The sequence below is a fragment of the Camelus ferus genome, chromosome 25 (assembly GCF_009834535.1).
Source record: "Camelus ferus isolate YT-003-E chromosome 25, BCGSAC_Cfer_1.0, whole genome shotgun sequence".
Taxonomy (NCBI): domain Eukaryota; kingdom Metazoa; phylum Chordata; class Mammalia; order Artiodactyla; family Camelidae; genus Camelus; species Camelus ferus.
The window spans coordinates 13,573,022-13,589,196 of NC_045720.1; the positions used below are offsets into that span (position 1 = coordinate 13,573,022).

At 41.8% G+C, this 16,175-nt stretch overlaps 1 protein-coding gene across 1 annotated transcript; it reads right to left on the bottom strand.

Annotated features, from left to right (window-relative positions):
• Positions 1–181: 181 nt before the first annotated feature.
• Positions 182–15,314, bottom strand: WDYHV1 (WDYHV motif containing 1). Its single transcript, XM_032467766.1, has 6 exons — positions 14,959–15,314; positions 12,287–12,386; positions 11,319–11,369; positions 8,093–8,241; positions 7,336–7,460; positions 182–1,034 (listed from the first exon to the last, which is right to left on the bottom strand). The coding sequence occupies exons 1-6, from the start codon at positions 15,048–15,050 to the stop codon at positions 925–927; spliced, it is 627 nt and encodes a 208-aa protein (XP_032323657.1). The 5' UTR covers positions 15,051–15,314; the 3' UTR covers positions 182–924.
• Positions 15,315–16,175: the final 861 nt, after the last annotated feature.

The following is a 16,175-nucleotide window of genomic DNA, read 5'->3' on the forward strand; positions in this document are numbered from 1 at the left end:
ATCCTTGAGGAAATCACTGCAGTCGCCCCTTCAGAGCACAAGGCAGAGGATTTGAATGGAAGTTTCTTAACAAGCAGAAAGCTCATCTAAGATCAAAAGCTTGGACAGCCCTGTTACAAGAAATTTGCTCATTTTTACAACAGAGCCTCGAAGACACGAATGAGAACTCATGCAATACTCATTTAATGCCAAACATCTTTTATTTGGAATTATATGATGAAAGCCAAATTTCCGAAACACCTTCAAGAAGGAAGATTGATCAGTGTATTTTAAAGCAATGGTTTCCATCTACAATTGAGACATTCTTGGGTATCCCAGAACATCAAGAGGGACACATAATCTTCAAAACAAAATTACTTTTACGTCAACTTTACTTAAAAACATATATAAATAGGCCAAATAACACTTAAGCCTGAGAGGACTGCAATCTTTTCTAAGAACATAATGGTCCCAAAAGACTAATACTTATTGCTGATTCAGCTCACAATGTCAGCCCTCTTTAAGCAGAAGCACAAATACTGGCAAACATTTTATGGGCACCTTTTATGGGCATTAAAGATTCACAGAGTAATGGGCCAAAGCCCTGTCCTCAAGGAGCTTACAGTATAGCTGGACATCCAAAACAGACACAAAGTCCACATGTCTATCATAACACAAGCAATTACTGGCATAAGTCTTCACGTGTTTTAACAAATGAGCTGTAGGAATATCTAAGCAAACATACACTACATCAAATTTCAACCTGACATATCCAAAAAAAAAACTGTCTCTATTTATTTCTTTGTTCACTTGTTTCAACTCAATTGAATTTAAAAAAAGAACATAATTCTAAGCCAAATGTACCATAACATTTGCTGTCCCAGATGAAGAGGTGGACTGTTCATGTCCTAGAACTCTCCCTGTGTCTCCATCCAGACGTAAGGTTCAGTAGTTCTGACTGCCAAACCGATGTACAAATTCAGACAGCGAGTAGACAGCTCCCCAGCCTACCTCAGGATCCATACTGATAAAATCATTCAGGTTCATTTTGGAATCTAAAAAAAATACACGAAAGAAATGTCCACTGAGAAGCACAATTCTGGTTTAACAGCAGTAAAACAGCCCAGAAGACCAAAGGTAGGGAAAAGTATTCAAATGTTTTATAAGGGGTCAGTACCACTCCTGTGGGATCCTTATCTCGAACGCACAGCCTCAACCTAATCATGACAAAACACCACACAAAACCAAACTGAGGGACACTCTACAAAGTCACAGACTAGTGACCTTCGAAAGTGTTAAAGTTGTAAAAGAAAAAAAAAAAAGTAAGTGTCACAGGTTGAAGGAGAATAAAGAAACATGAACTAAATGTAGTATCCTGGGTTAGATTCTGGACCAGAAAAAAAGAAATTAGTAAGAAAAGTTACAAAATTTAAATAAGGTCTGTAAGTTAACAGTACTGTGCCAGTATTATTGTATCCGTTGCGTTATTTTCTTGGTTTGGATAATTATACTACAATTTTCTCAGATTCCCCAGAGATCTGAGTAAAAGGTATACAGGAACTCTGTACCAATTCTCTAGCAGTTTAAAGTTAAAGGTAAATGAAAAAAATGCATAAATAAGCAATCTACTTTTCTGGATTTAACTGCCAATTTACAGGAAATTCAGAGGAAGCAAAAGAGATACAATCAGCAAAATCTAGACCATTTCTCCCAGACTCAAGTTTCTTCAACAAATAAATGACAATGAAAAAAAAAAAGTTGGACTAGGATCTCTATATATTAAAAAAGACTCTAAAGAGACATACCAGCCAAGCATAATGTGGGGATTTTATTTGGAACTTGATTCAAATAAACAACATTTTAAAAAATCATGACTTTATGAGATAACTAAATCTGAACACTGACTAGAGAGATAGATGATGATTTTAAAGAATTATTGTTAATTTTTTTAGATGGAATAATGGTATTGTGGTCACATTTTTTAAAAGTAAATCCTATACTTCATAGAGACTCATACTGAAATATTTAGAGTTGAAAGGACATAACGTCTGGGATTTTTTTCAACATAAGAAGACGGAAAGTGGACAAGATATAAATGAATGAGTTAGCTGTGAGCTAGTAACAGTTGAAAGTCTGACATACTATTCCATTTAGTTCTGTATATGATTTAAAGTATCCACACTACAAGTTTTTTTCCAGTGTGTACAGATTTCTGCTTCTGTCCATCAAAGAACTGTTACAGAAACTGCGCTTCTACCATAACTCTCAGAAAAATGCACAAAATATATTTAGCAACTGTTTTTGGACACCAGACAATGAGCAGCCCAGGACTGGCTCCTGAGAAGGCAGAAACAAGCAAGGGAGCTGTAGAACTAGTTTCCAGGCCACAGCACAGAGAGAGGAACACAGAGAGCATCAGAGTTTCCCTGAGGTGGGAGACAGAGACCTGCATTCGGAGCGCCCAGGCAGCCAGATCTGGAGAGCAGAGTGTGGGAGAGGAAGGAACTCTGCAGAGAGTTCCAGAGATCTGCTGAGGGGACTCACTCCTCTACTTTCAAGTCTTTGGCTGAGGAATGAGCTCAGGAGGCTAGGAAAGAAGCACCAGAGAACAGTCAGTCCAACCATTCCCAGAATATCCACCGTCCCCCACCAGCCAGGGTGGAGAGAACTCGTAACATACAGACATCTGCTGGAATCTTCAGAAGGGTCACACCAGAGTAGTGGGGCTAAATTGGCACTGGGTGAAAGGCTGCTCCAAACCTGCACTAAAAAAGCCTACGAGCAAGCCTTAAAAAAACCCAGCTGACCCTCAGTGATGTAACTGCATGCCGGCATCAAATCCAACACTGAGGTTAAAAAAGTACCTCAAAGATCTAGCAATTGACAATGTGAAATTCACAGTCCGACACCCCACCAAATAATATGAATCACACAAAGAAACAGGAAAATATAACCCAAGATCAGGAGAAAAAAATCAATCAACACAAATAGACTGAAATGACAGAGATAATGGAATTTGCAGATAAGGACCAGCTATTATAAATATGTTCCCTATATTCAAAAGGCAGAGTAAAACATGAGCATGAAGAGAGAAATGGGAGATACTAAATCAGGCCCAAATGGGATTTCTAAAGATGACAAAATAAAATATGTGAAATGAAAAGAAATGCAATGTTGGGGATTAACAAACAAAGTCGCTAACGCAGAAGAAAAGATCAATGAATTTACAGACAAAAGATTTGAAAATGAAGCACATACGGGAAAAGTCTGGAAACAGTGAACTGGACATCACTGACCTGAGAGAATAATAACCAGCCATCTAACATACATGTAGCTGAAGGACAAGAATTAAAAAGGTGGGGAAGGGAGGTCAGAAAAAATATTTGAAGAAATAATGGCCAAATGTTTCCAAATTTGATGAAAACTATAAATCCACCAATCTAAGAATCTTAATAAACCTCAAGTGGAGGAATAAGCCTAAAGAAAACTACATTACAGTCCATCATAATCAAATTGCTGAAAACAAGTAATAAAGAGAAAAACCTTAAAAAGCAGCCAGAGGGGAGAAAAAAAGGTGCACTACATTCAGAGACAAATACAAGAGCAATGGCATGCTCCTTGATCAGAAACTAAGCAAGCAGAAAATCAAAGAGAGACATCTTCAAAAAACTGAAAGAAAAAAATGTAAAACTAGCATACATTGCCCAACAAATGTATCTTTCAAAAATGAAAGTGAGCACTTAAGACACAGAAAACTAAAAATAGAGTCGCTCCTATCTTTAAAATAAATAAGCTAATCAGCAAAACCAAGACTTTTGCTGAAGTCATCAAGAGAGCTACGGATGCAGGATGACTGAGTACCCGAAAAAAAGGAAGGACAGGCACCTCCCAGGAGAGACGGGGTGGAAGTTCTTGCTCACGTAGAGTGGATGCCAGACTCCATCTAAGTCAGCTGAAATTTTTAATAAATTGCTAAAGGAAACCTCAACTTCTGAAATACAATGGTATTCATTTTCTAGGACTTCTAATGTAACTAAAAACAATTACTGTCTGCAGGCATTCATTACTTGTCAATGTACAAAAAGAAAATAAAATTTTTTTTCATTTTAAAGATCAATGTATAGCAAATCAGCATTTGTCTATAATCTCTCCAACAGGTACTATAACATTTCTATTTACATAGCTGGTCTTCCATCTTGGCTCAAATTAGCCAGTGTCACCATAACACATCTGAGAGCAAGAAGATGAGATGTATATGCAGACAAGAGGCAGCAAAGGGCTCAGAAAGAGGAGGAAACATTTGGTGTGCTCTATAATTCAGCCCAAGACTTGGGAAAGGTCCTTAAAAACTGAGCCATTGGTGGCTGGGGCTGGAACTGAGCCTGCAGGGCAAGGCTGTTAAGACTGTGAATCTCCTAATTACCAGAGAAAAGAAAATCAAAACTACAATGAGGTATCATCTCACACCAGTCAGAATGGATATCATTAAAAAGTCCACAAACAATAAATGCTGGAGAGGGTACAGAGGAAAGGGAACCCTCCTACGCTGTTGGTGGGAATGTAGTTTGGTGCAGCCACTATGGAAAACAGTATGGAGATTCCTAAAAAAACTAAAAATAGACTAACCATATGATCCAGCAATCCCACCCCTGGGCATATATCTAGAAGGAACTCTAATTTGAAAAGATACATGCACCCCAAGGTTCATAGCAGCACTATTTACAATAGCCAAGACATGGAAGCAACCTAAATGTCCATCGACTGATGACTGGATAAAGAAATTGTGGTATATTTACACAATGGAATACTACTCAGCCATAAAAAATAATAAAATAATGCCACTTGGCGCAACAGGAATGGACTTAGAGATCATCATACTAAGTGAAGTAAGCCAGAAAGAGAAAGAAAAATACCATATGATACCACTTTTATGTGGAATCTAAAAAAAAAGACACAAATGAACTTACAAAACAGAAACATACTCACAGACATTAGAAAACAAACACAGTTACCAGGTGGAAAGAGGGTAGGAAGGGATAAACTGGGAGTTCGAGATTTGCAGATACTAACTACTATGTACAAAATAGATGAACAACAAGTTTATACTGTAAAGCACAGGGAACAATATTCAAAATCTTGTAGTAACCTATAATGAAAAAGAATACTAAAAGGAATAAATGTATGTACATGTATGCCTGAAACATTACGCTGTACACCAGAAATTCACACATTGTAAACACACTATACTTCAAGTTAAAAATTAATTAATTAATTAATTAATTAATTAATTAATTTTTTTAAAGACGACTCTCAGTTTCCTTTTTAATGCGGTAGTGGGGAGGGAGTTCCTTTATTTAAAATACCGTAAATGCTGACTCGAAAATAGTGGGCCTGCAGTCACATGGCCACCGAAATTATTCAAGGTAAAAGCTTAATCATAATGTGTAACATATCAAATGTATTAAATTTTAAGTTCTATGAGTCAATTCAATAACTAAATGCAGGAGACTGAGTATAGCTGCTATGAAAGTATCTAAAACATGAGTTAATTTAAAGCTTGACATTTTCTTGAACCATTATTTTGCTTTTTCAACTTTTTTTTTAATAAAACACTACTAATTAGCTAAAAGTAATTCCCCCTCATCCTAACTTCAAATGCATTCCTTTGATAAATACAGGGCTTGAATTTACCATAGGAGAGAACATGTGGTTAAATTACTACATGAAAAACCAGTATGTTTACCCCACAGCTCAGTGCAAATTCCTTTGAGTTTCAAGCTCCAATTCAGGAGGGCCCTGATAAGCCAGCTACACAGGAGGCAAAAAAAGACACCACTGTCCCTGCTCCCCAGGCACAGGGTGCTAAGGGACCCTGCCACCTTCCAGCGTGCGCCTGCAGCAGAGGGCTTAACTGCGTGTACTTCAGTCCACGTGTCTACCAAGTGAGGAAAACAAAGCTTGCCTCGTTGTGGTGAAGGTTACATTAAAATGAGATATGAACAGAAAAACTACAAGGTCCTACCGTATAGCACACAGAACTATACTTAGTACCTTGTAACAGTCTATAATGAAAAGGAATATGTATATATATATATATATAACTGAATTACTATGCTGTACACCAGAAAATAACACATTGTAAACCGACCATACGTCAATAAAAAATAAATTAAAAGTTTAAAAATAGAAAAATAAAATGAGATGTGAAGGTGTCTGGCACAAAGCCTGGCACAAAACGGCACCTACTGTGTAGCTGTCATCAAAACCCAAAGGAGTGATTCAGGGAGGGCCAGGGCTGACAAGGTGGTGTTCACTGAATGCCTACCACGTGTCAAGCTCTGTGTTAGTGCCCATGTGTGAAAAAAAAAAAAAAGAGAGAAACAAGCTGCAGCAGCACTGTCCATACCACACACCATGCAGCAGGGTGTATGGACTGAAAACAAGACCCATGAAGCCTCTCCTGACCTGAGCTACCCAATTCTAATGCTGAGGCTCAGAACCAGGTTGGTGGATCAAAAGCAACTCCAAGATAAATCTTGAAAATCGTGAGACGTTTTCATAGTCTCAAAAATCAGGGTTTGAATCTTCTTTCAGTGTTCACTCCCTTCAAATACACCAAACACGTTTGACTTTCTTCCCTGCTGAACTCCGAACACTACTGTCCTATTTTTCTGGCATCCTGCACGGCTTTCAGAGCACTGTGATTCAGACAGTGTCACCCACGTGAGGAGATGATTTCACCAGTAAACAGCAACGTTGTGAATTACTTCCCATCATAAATAATGTTTCCAACTCAGGTGAATGCCAAGCAATAGTAATAGGGTGAAGAACCCTTAATCTACTTAAATCTCAAGAAATTATTAATTGGACTGACTCCTGAAAGTACATAAATGAGATGAGTGGGACAATAAAATCTGTTAGCTCTTAAGGCAGATTTTATTACAGAGCCAGTGAAATGACATTTCACCCACTGCATGGATGCACCAGGGAATGCCTTTACCATAACATGAAAGCCTACCATGGCAAGGTGCTGGCAGTTCCACTGTTAAATGACACAAACATGCTGATCTGCCGCAGTCCAGTGCGCCAGCAGCAGGTATAGCCAATACTCCAGCAAGTGTCGTGATTTGACTCCCTGACACCTTTCCTCTCCTGTAAGTTCCTGTGCCCTCCAGTCCTGCTCTCTGTGCCTCAATTTCTGAATCTGATCAATACACAGAACTAAACTCCCTCTTAACCTCCTTACCACCCTGGGAGTCTTACCCAAAGAAGAACGTGCTTCTTGTCCTTGGTTAAGGGAAAATGCACATCTAAAGAGTGATGGGAAACTCCTCTGGGAGGGCGTCCTTGGCTTACCTCCAGTCTCAATGCAGGGATATGACGGAGGAGGTTCTCTCCAGTTCCCACTGGAATCTTTCATGTGAGATCGGTCTGAAGCAAAGTTCTTCAAATAGGAGTCTGCACGGATCACTCTAAACTTCCTGCACATAAATCCACATTCATTTATGTCACAGTTGAAATTTTAACTCAATTCTCACAGACTCATGTTCTACGACACGCACAAAACTATGCAGGCATTTTTGTACTATGAGTGATACACAAATATATATGCAGCTACATGCAGTCTTACTACCTATTAGAAACACCATGAGAAATGATCAGCTGAAATCCCAAACTGTAAAGGCATGGAAATATACCCAGCTGCCTTTACTTATTCAATTGTATATTAGGGGCAAAGGGCGTAGTTTTTAGGTAATGCCATCACAGCCCTCTCAATTTTGGCATCATAAGGCACCCAGCTCCCCCTCCCCACCCCACCCAAAACCAAAAGTATGAAAGGAATCCCCAAAATGACTTTTAGAAAATGTTTTTGGATCTCATCACACAGATCTATAAAAGACTGCCAACCTTTTATACAGTGGACAGCCTTTAAAACTTTAAAACTTTAAAACATCTCGAATCTTCTGAGCAGCACATCACTCTCAAATACCAAGTCAATGGTGAAGCCAAGACAAGGGATCTTCGCAAAAACAAATGTACAAACAAAATAGCTCTGTACAGCTGTCAAGGTCTAACTTCAGAAAGTAGGTAAATCCATCTTGAATTTCCTCACCTTCTGAACTGTGGATGGATGTCCTCGTCAGACTTAAAGGCATCCTCCACGTAAGTATCAAAGGGGCAGGGAAATGGCAGGACAGTGTCGAGATCATAGATGAAGCTCTGTCCTCCACTTGAAACATGAAGCAAGACAACATGGTAATCCTAGAAGTAAAAGTTGCTGAAGTTAACCAGGTTACTTTACGATGGTATGTTCCAAGGTTATAGTAATAATACAGATACATCAACAAAAATGGATACAAGACTATTACAGCCCTCCTCATAACAGCAAAACAAAGCAAACACAAAACCCTGAAAACAGCCCAAATGTCCAGTGACAGGGAACAGTTATCTTAAATAAGTACTGGAAATGTTCCTGTACATTGAACATATACCCTTGGAAATAACAAGTTCATATGGTATAGCACAGGACACTATATTCAATATCCTGTAGTAACTTATGGTGAAAAAGGATATGAAAACGAATATATGTATGTTCATGTATGACTGAAGCATTGTGCTGTACACCAGAAACTGACACAACATTGTAAACTGACTATGCTTCAATAAAAAAAATACATATATAAATGTATACCCTCTGACTCAGCAATTTTACCCCTAGGAATCCATTCTGTAGAAAAACGGCTATCTGCATGTAAATGTATATATACAAAGAAAAATCTCTGCAGCACTGTTTATAACAGTGAAAACTCAAAAACAACTGAAAGTCCACAAAGAGGAGAATGATGAACAAACCACAATACAGCCATAGATGGGGTACTACACAGCTGCAAAAAAAAAATCAAGTAAATGTCTGTGGAAATTGGATTAAGTCCATGTAATACAGTTGGACAGAAAAAACAAACTGCAGAATATGCATTATATATTATTTTTGAAGCCATTTGTGTATAAAGACAGACGTGTGCATTCAGAAGGACACATGCATGCTCATGAGCAGAGAGGGAGACGTCAGCAAGGATCTCTTCCACACCATTAACAAAGGGGATGGCCTGAGGTGAGCCTGGAGAGGAGAAGGACTTCACTGTTTCTCAGTCAGCCGAGCCCTAATCTGCAGCCATTAAGGGAAGATACAGAGAGCTTCTCCCACACAGCTGGGTCCCTGTGTGCAGGTGAATTCTCAAGCTCACTCCCAGGTGCCGGGCACTGCGCAAGCCAGCCAAGGGCTGGAAGGGATGTCAGGGAGGTTATCAAGGGCGGTCTGGTGTTCATCATTCCTCCGGAGAAAAACGCTCTCACAAAGAACAGCATTGCAAGATAAAAAGTTCATCACATTAGCAATACCATCTTACGTTTCTAGTACTTCAGAGCTTACAAAGCAGTTCCTCATTGTTTCATTTGCCCCTGTGAGGCGGGGAAGGTGATTAATTGAGACTAGAGATATGGTACCAACAGAGCCTAAAGTGCTTCCTTTGGCTCAAATTCTGTCTTAGTAAAGCAGAAATGGCATCAGGAATGAATGCTTACTCGCTGTAGTCCCCTTAGTGCACCCGCCCCTTCAGATAAATGAACTAAGAGCTGCTCCCCTGCACCGGAGCAAGATTTCCTTCCCCCAGGGTTGTTCACGTTATTCCGCTCCACCTGCACAACCTCCTCCGCCGCTCTGCCGTCTCCCTCACTCAAGCTCCAGCTCAAATGCTTCTTCCCCAGTGAGCCCTTTTTTTTTTCTCCCACTCCAGCCAAAAGAAGCCTCTGCCTTACCCAAGATCTGTTTCTCTCCTGACATCTTCTACCTTGTGTTATAGTTTTTTTAAAGTACATACTCCCTATTGTTTGTGAGAAACTGTGCTGCTGAAATACAAATACCAAGATGAGAAAGACAAGTCCTTACCCTCCAGGGGTTCCTGGAGAAGGGAGCGGGGAAGGCAAGTCCACTGTTGCAGAAGTGAGATGATGAGGTAAGATAGGTGCGGGGGGGGGGGGGGGGGAATGCAGGGAAGGGCGCCTGAAGTCAGATCACCGGGTTCAACCTCAGCCCCTCCACTAACTAGCCTGTTTCCTCTTCTATAAAATAGAGATAACTGTCGTGTTTACCTCATGGTATGACTGAGCGAATTAATGAGATTATGCATGTAAATACTCGGCCTTTTTCAAAGCCAACCAGCAAGGGGGTGGGGGAAGGGGGCCCAAGTGCCAAGCAGAGTTTCACTGAGGAAGGGCTGCCATCACGGCATCCTGCCTGAAGGGGCGGGCTCTCCAGAAACAAGACACCTTGTGGAAAGGCATAAACAAGGAATATCTTCTGGTTAGCTCAGGTCCAGATGCCTACGCACCATGTGATTGACGCGCTCTAGGGGAAGCAGTCCTCAACCCGGAATCACCCTCATGGCAGAGATGGGGAGCCAAGGACTCCCCTCCAATGGGAGGACGGGAGCCTAACCCAGGTCTGCCTGACTCCGAGCCTGCACTCCTGACCCAGCACTGCAAGATGCTGGCTTTCATGTTAGAGCAGCGGATCCCCTGCTGGCGAAGGAAGCAAGAGCATCTGCTCCGTGAGACCAGGGATTATAGTCTACTGCGCACTCAATAAATACACGTTAAATAAATGAATGAAGCCAATTCAAATGATATCTTATCTTAAATAAGTATCAGAAACTTGAGGTTTACTACATTATCACGAATAGAGTTTTTCTTTTACCTTATCTTCATGTTTATTAGCATAAGCAATTCCATTCTTCAAGGGGTCAGGTTAGGGTGACGTACAGATGTGAGCTGGAAAGGACCCAGTCCTGCCACTAACCAGCTAGATGACCCTGAGACTCACTTTGCCTTTCTGGGCTTATTTCTTTGCCTGAAAAATGAACACGTTGCAGCAGATCCATGTTTTTCACATGCCAGTCATGTTCACTCCGGAGTTTGCCAAGAACACTAATTCCTGAACCGAATCTAATTTCTGATCAACTAGATAAGAAACCTATACTTTTAACACAATCTCTGGATAATTCTGCTGTGCAGCTGGACTAGACACTGCTAAAGTCCCTTCCGGTGCTAAACAGACAAGAGTCTAGATCAGAAATATATCAGCCACATCAGCCATTTTAAATTATTCCTACAATAACTTCAAAATTAAAAGAAAACGTGCCCGTAAGTACTTCTACCTTAGGCCAAATAACATCTATTCTCAAAAGATCAAATTATTAGTAATTATCATAATCGTTCTCTTCTGCCCAATCTCTTTGGTAAAACAGAGATGCATTAGGAGCTGTCCGTGCTGACCATCTTACCCAGATCACAGGTCCATCTCCAGGTCTTGCCTGTTGTTTCCAGATAGGTATCTACAAAATACAATAAATTTCATAAGCCACAACTTCAGTTACACCACTACTAAATTCTTCAACGCAATGAAATGACAAGAAAAAATAAAATATTTCTAAGCAACCAACAGTCAAGGTGAAAGAATGAATGGATAAGAAGAAATCCAAATCCTTCCAAGTGTCCTTAACAATGAAGGAGCAATAATTAATTATACGATGTTCTCTGGAGAGTAGCAAGAGGCCTGAACTAGGAATCAGGAGGTTCCAGTCTTGCTTTCCCATTTAATTATTCATGGGTTCTCCCTGAGTCTCTATTTCCTCATCTATAAAATGGAGACAGCTCTCTGAATTTTGTCTACTTCACAGGGTTTCCACTGGGATCAAACAAGATGATGCCTCCAAAGGTCCTTTACAAAATACAAAGAAGGACTTACTTTTAATACTTCATATAAGTTTCCTGTAGTTCCATTAAAACTCCAGAAACAAATCTTTACTTCAAACCTGAGACTATGTGCCTCTAATCTAAGCAATTTAAAAAGCTCTAATCTAATACCTAATAATAAAGAAAGGGGATTTAATTTTCATAAACATACCATCACATATTTCCTTACCTACAAGTAAGGGACTAAACTACTAACTCAACCATGTCCTGGTAAGAAAAAAATCTCATCCAAAAACAAACTTTAGTGGGAGGGTACAGCTCAGTGGTAGAGTGCATGCTTAGCATGCATGAGGTCCTGGGTTCAATCTCTAGTACCTTTTTTAAAAAAATAAAAAGTTAAAATTAAAAAGTAAAAATTCTTAAAAAGCTTTAAAATGTTGCTGCATTTTACAAAGCACACTTTAGAACAGTGCTAAACCCAAAACTCACTCTCTATTTAGCTTCTAATGTCATCCTAAATTTCTTGTTTTCTTTCTGCAATCACTCACCAACTTACCATCTTCCTCTCATTAGATATGAAAACAGCATAACACTCTTCTAAAGGATACTGGTCATGGTTTTTGATGTATTCACAGAGCTTCCAAATATTTTCTTCACTGAAATAAAATAATTGTTTAATCAATATAATTAAGCAAGAACAAACACTGTGTCTTTCAAATTTGAACAAAAGATTGACAATGACAGAAAAAGGTTGGAAGAGACCTTAAACACCATCTCATCCAACAACTAACAGCAGAATGTCCTCTAAAACATCCCCAGCAAGCTGTTACCAACCTATACTGTGTGTTTGGACCCCTCTGTAGACATACAGCTCATTACCTCCCTCAAGAGTGCTGGCGCGTGGAGGCATTTTATAACTGATCAAATGAATCAATATTCTACAAGTTTTGTATAGCACAGGGAAATATATACAAGATCTTGTGGTAGCTCACAGCGAAAAAAATGTGACAATGAATATATGTATGTTCATGTATAACTGAAAAAATGTGCTCTACACTGGAATTTGACACAACATTGTAAAATGACTATAACTCAATAAAAAAAAGTTATAAAAAAAAACTAAAATGCAAAAGAAAAATTGTATAAGCTTTGAGTCCAGGGACTTGATACAGCTGGAATTCCAACTCAGCCATTTACAAAGTAAGACATTTTAGACTCTTGACTTCTCTGTGTATCTGATTTTGTCCTCTGTAAAATAGGCATATTCTTAGCACAAACACTGAATAAATCTTAGTTAACATTGGTTTCCTGCCTCCCTTAGGAACCAGGCAGGATGGGTGTCTGGGGTAGGAGGGCTCCTGCCTGGAAAGGATTGTGACAGTGACATGATATGTCCAGGAATTCTTTTGGACAGAGCCCCTTATGAGTGGGATTCCCTGAGCCCCTCTGGTATGAAGGGGGTCCTGACTTTTAGAAAGCTCTTTCTCACGTGGAACTGAAATCTATCTTCCTTATAGCCCCACCCCTCTCTTCCATAGAGAGACCTTAGCTATTTGAAGCAGTGGTCAGAACTGCCCAAGTTAAAGCAATGCCCAGTGCATCAAACCAAGCCACGCTGGTAGCCACAGTCACACTCCAGCACAGGCAAGCAATCACCCCTGTAGTATTCACAGCTCACCTCTGGGTTCCTGTCTGTTTACTAACCAGCCACACAGCACCTTTGCTCAAAATAAGCTACACCAACACTCTGATCCCACAAGTAACTCTATTTGTCAAAACATAATTTCCAGCCATTTACAACATGCTACCTGAAAATGAGACAAGGCACAAACGTCACCAAGGGCTACCACCGTTTTGTGGAAAGACACTTTCAATTCTGTCTCGCTTTGGTCTCAACGCTGCGCACAACTAGGTTTAAAGTACCAAAGTTGAGCATCTGTATTCTTCTCCTGTGATTCTGTTTTTCCCTAAAATATCTAAGAAACCTTATGGAAGAAAATGGTAGAGGTAACAACAGGAGATTGCTACTAATTCCACAGGATGTGTAGCATGGAGGAACAAAATTATACTGCTTCAATATGACATGTAACAGGTAGTAGCTAAAATTTTTCTACTCTAGATGTTCTAAGACCAAGTTTTGAGAAGACATTTTGTCTGTCCAGCCTGTAGACGTTTTGGAGAGTTGACCATAAACAAGAGCCTATGATGTATAAAGCACTGTGCTAAGTACTTGGAGGACATCATGATAAATCACAGCTCACAGATGGTGAGAGGAGCCATACAGATCCATAAATAAGTGAGCATCATAGAAAGCCATAAAAGATGCACAGAGAAAGCACAGCCGAGGGAGTCATTAATTTTGAGGGATACAGGAAGATGGAGGAGGTATAGGTCAGTGGGTGCTCCTTATCTGTTCCCCTTCCCCCATCCCAAGGGTGGGCATAGAATTAATGTTAAAAGTTTGTGAATCCCTATGTACCACAAGAACTACTGGTAGGCTGAATACACATGTGGTTTGGACATACTTTGCCTATTATTTTTCCAATACTGTGAATGTTACACAGAGGAAAAAGCTATGTGGCCTCAGGCAAATTGCACCCTGTGTTTCAATGTGCTCACCTTTAAAATGGGGATAACAACAGTACCGCCCTCCTAGTGTAATTGTGGGGCTCAAATGAATTCGTTTACATAAACGTCTCAGAAAAATGCTTGGCATATAACAAGTGATATGTGTAAATGTTAACTGCTATTACAGTGACTACAAGGTGGTTAAGATCCTGGTTTCTGGTACAACAGGGCCTGAATTAGACTCCAGGCTACTATTAGCTGGATGACCTTGGGAATGTTACTGCAAAATCTCTGTTCCTCCCTTCTCCGCCAAAATTAAAATGACCTTCATATCAGTGTGAAACCACACAGGATGCAACAGAATAATTTCCAAAGGGTCTCTGCGCTCCAACTCCCTTTTCTGGCCCTCCAGCACTGAGATCTGCTGAGATATGTCCAGGCGAAAAGCGTCACGCATAAGTAATGCACCACTGACCCTACCACTCCTGACGAATTCTTCCTTCAACCCGTAGCCAAATGCCCACCTCAAGAAATGAGGGCTGCCGTTCCCGCTCCCTCCTCCCCCCACAGCGGAAAACCCGCCAGTCGAGGCCCAGAGCTCTCCCGGGAGGGGCCGGGAAGAGGCGGGGAGATGCCGGGGGCTGCCCCGCGCCCCCTCACCAGTAGCAGCTGTTGTAGACACAGGCGTCCCGCGGGGGGCTGGCCGGCTGGTAGTGGGCGGTTGCGGCGGCGGCAGGGACATCCCCTTCCATGGCGGGCCTGGTCACGGGCCTGATGCCGAGAGACTGGACCTGCCCAGCGGGCGGGCGGGCTCCGGGGGAGGGGCCGGCACACCACGAGAGGCTCGGGTTCTAGAGTCGCAGCCCTAGGTGGCCGCAGGCGTTCCCAGGTGATGGGCCCTGGGACGCGGTAGGCGGAGCCTGAGCAAGCGAGCGGCGCGGCAACCCTGAGAGCGGAACTTGAGGCGCCCGTGGCCGAAGCTGGGAGGGTGGAGCCAGGGGTTCAGCGGGCTGGCGCGGACGGCTCTGGGTTGGTCGTGCACGTTCTGGTGGGCGGAGCCTGGGCGAGGCGAGCGGCGCGACGTCCCTGCGTGCAAAGCGTGGGGCGGGGTGGGCGGAGCTCGAGGCTCGCGGTGCGGGTGCCGAGAAGGTGGAGCCAGGGCTACATGGGCGGAGCCAGCTTTGTAAGAGCGGCGTGTTCACAGTGGGCGGAGCCCGGGGAGAGGAGGACTGCGTGGTTCCTGCTGGGCGGAGCCTGGGCAGGTGGGTGGGACCAGGCGGGCGGTGCAGGATGCTCGCGTTCCTAGTTGCGGGGCGGAGCCGGGCGTGCTGGAGGCTTCGCTAACAGCGGGGTTCCCGTTAGCTTGGGAAGGAAAGAGGTCAGCGGAGGGCCGCTCCGGAGAGGAGTTGGGGAAGGGTTGGAGTTGGTAAACAGTGCTTCGTGAGTCTCTCAAAGGAGTCTGAGACCCTGTAACCAATTGTGGCAAATGAGACTCGGAGGACTCCACGTGTGCAAGTAAAATAAGAAGGCCTTGTGTGTGAAAAACAAGGGTTTAGCACTTTGAGCCTGGAGGGCAGGGGAGGGGCGGAGGGCGGATGTGCCCAGAGAAGATGGTGGATGGTGGGGTGATTTTTTTCACTTTTTAGTCATGCCTTTAATACTATTATCATGTTAAGTAACTCAGCCTGTCTCTACCTCTGTCACGAGCAGCTCCGTGACATAGATCTTGTCTTGAGAGGTAGGACAAATTAATAATAGTCAAACTCTGGCTCAAATCTTCTCTCAGCTACTTACTATCCTGTACGACCTTGGACAAGACACCAAGTTTTTTGTGTGTCAATTTCTTTGTAAAATGAGAATAATGAAAGTAGAGCATG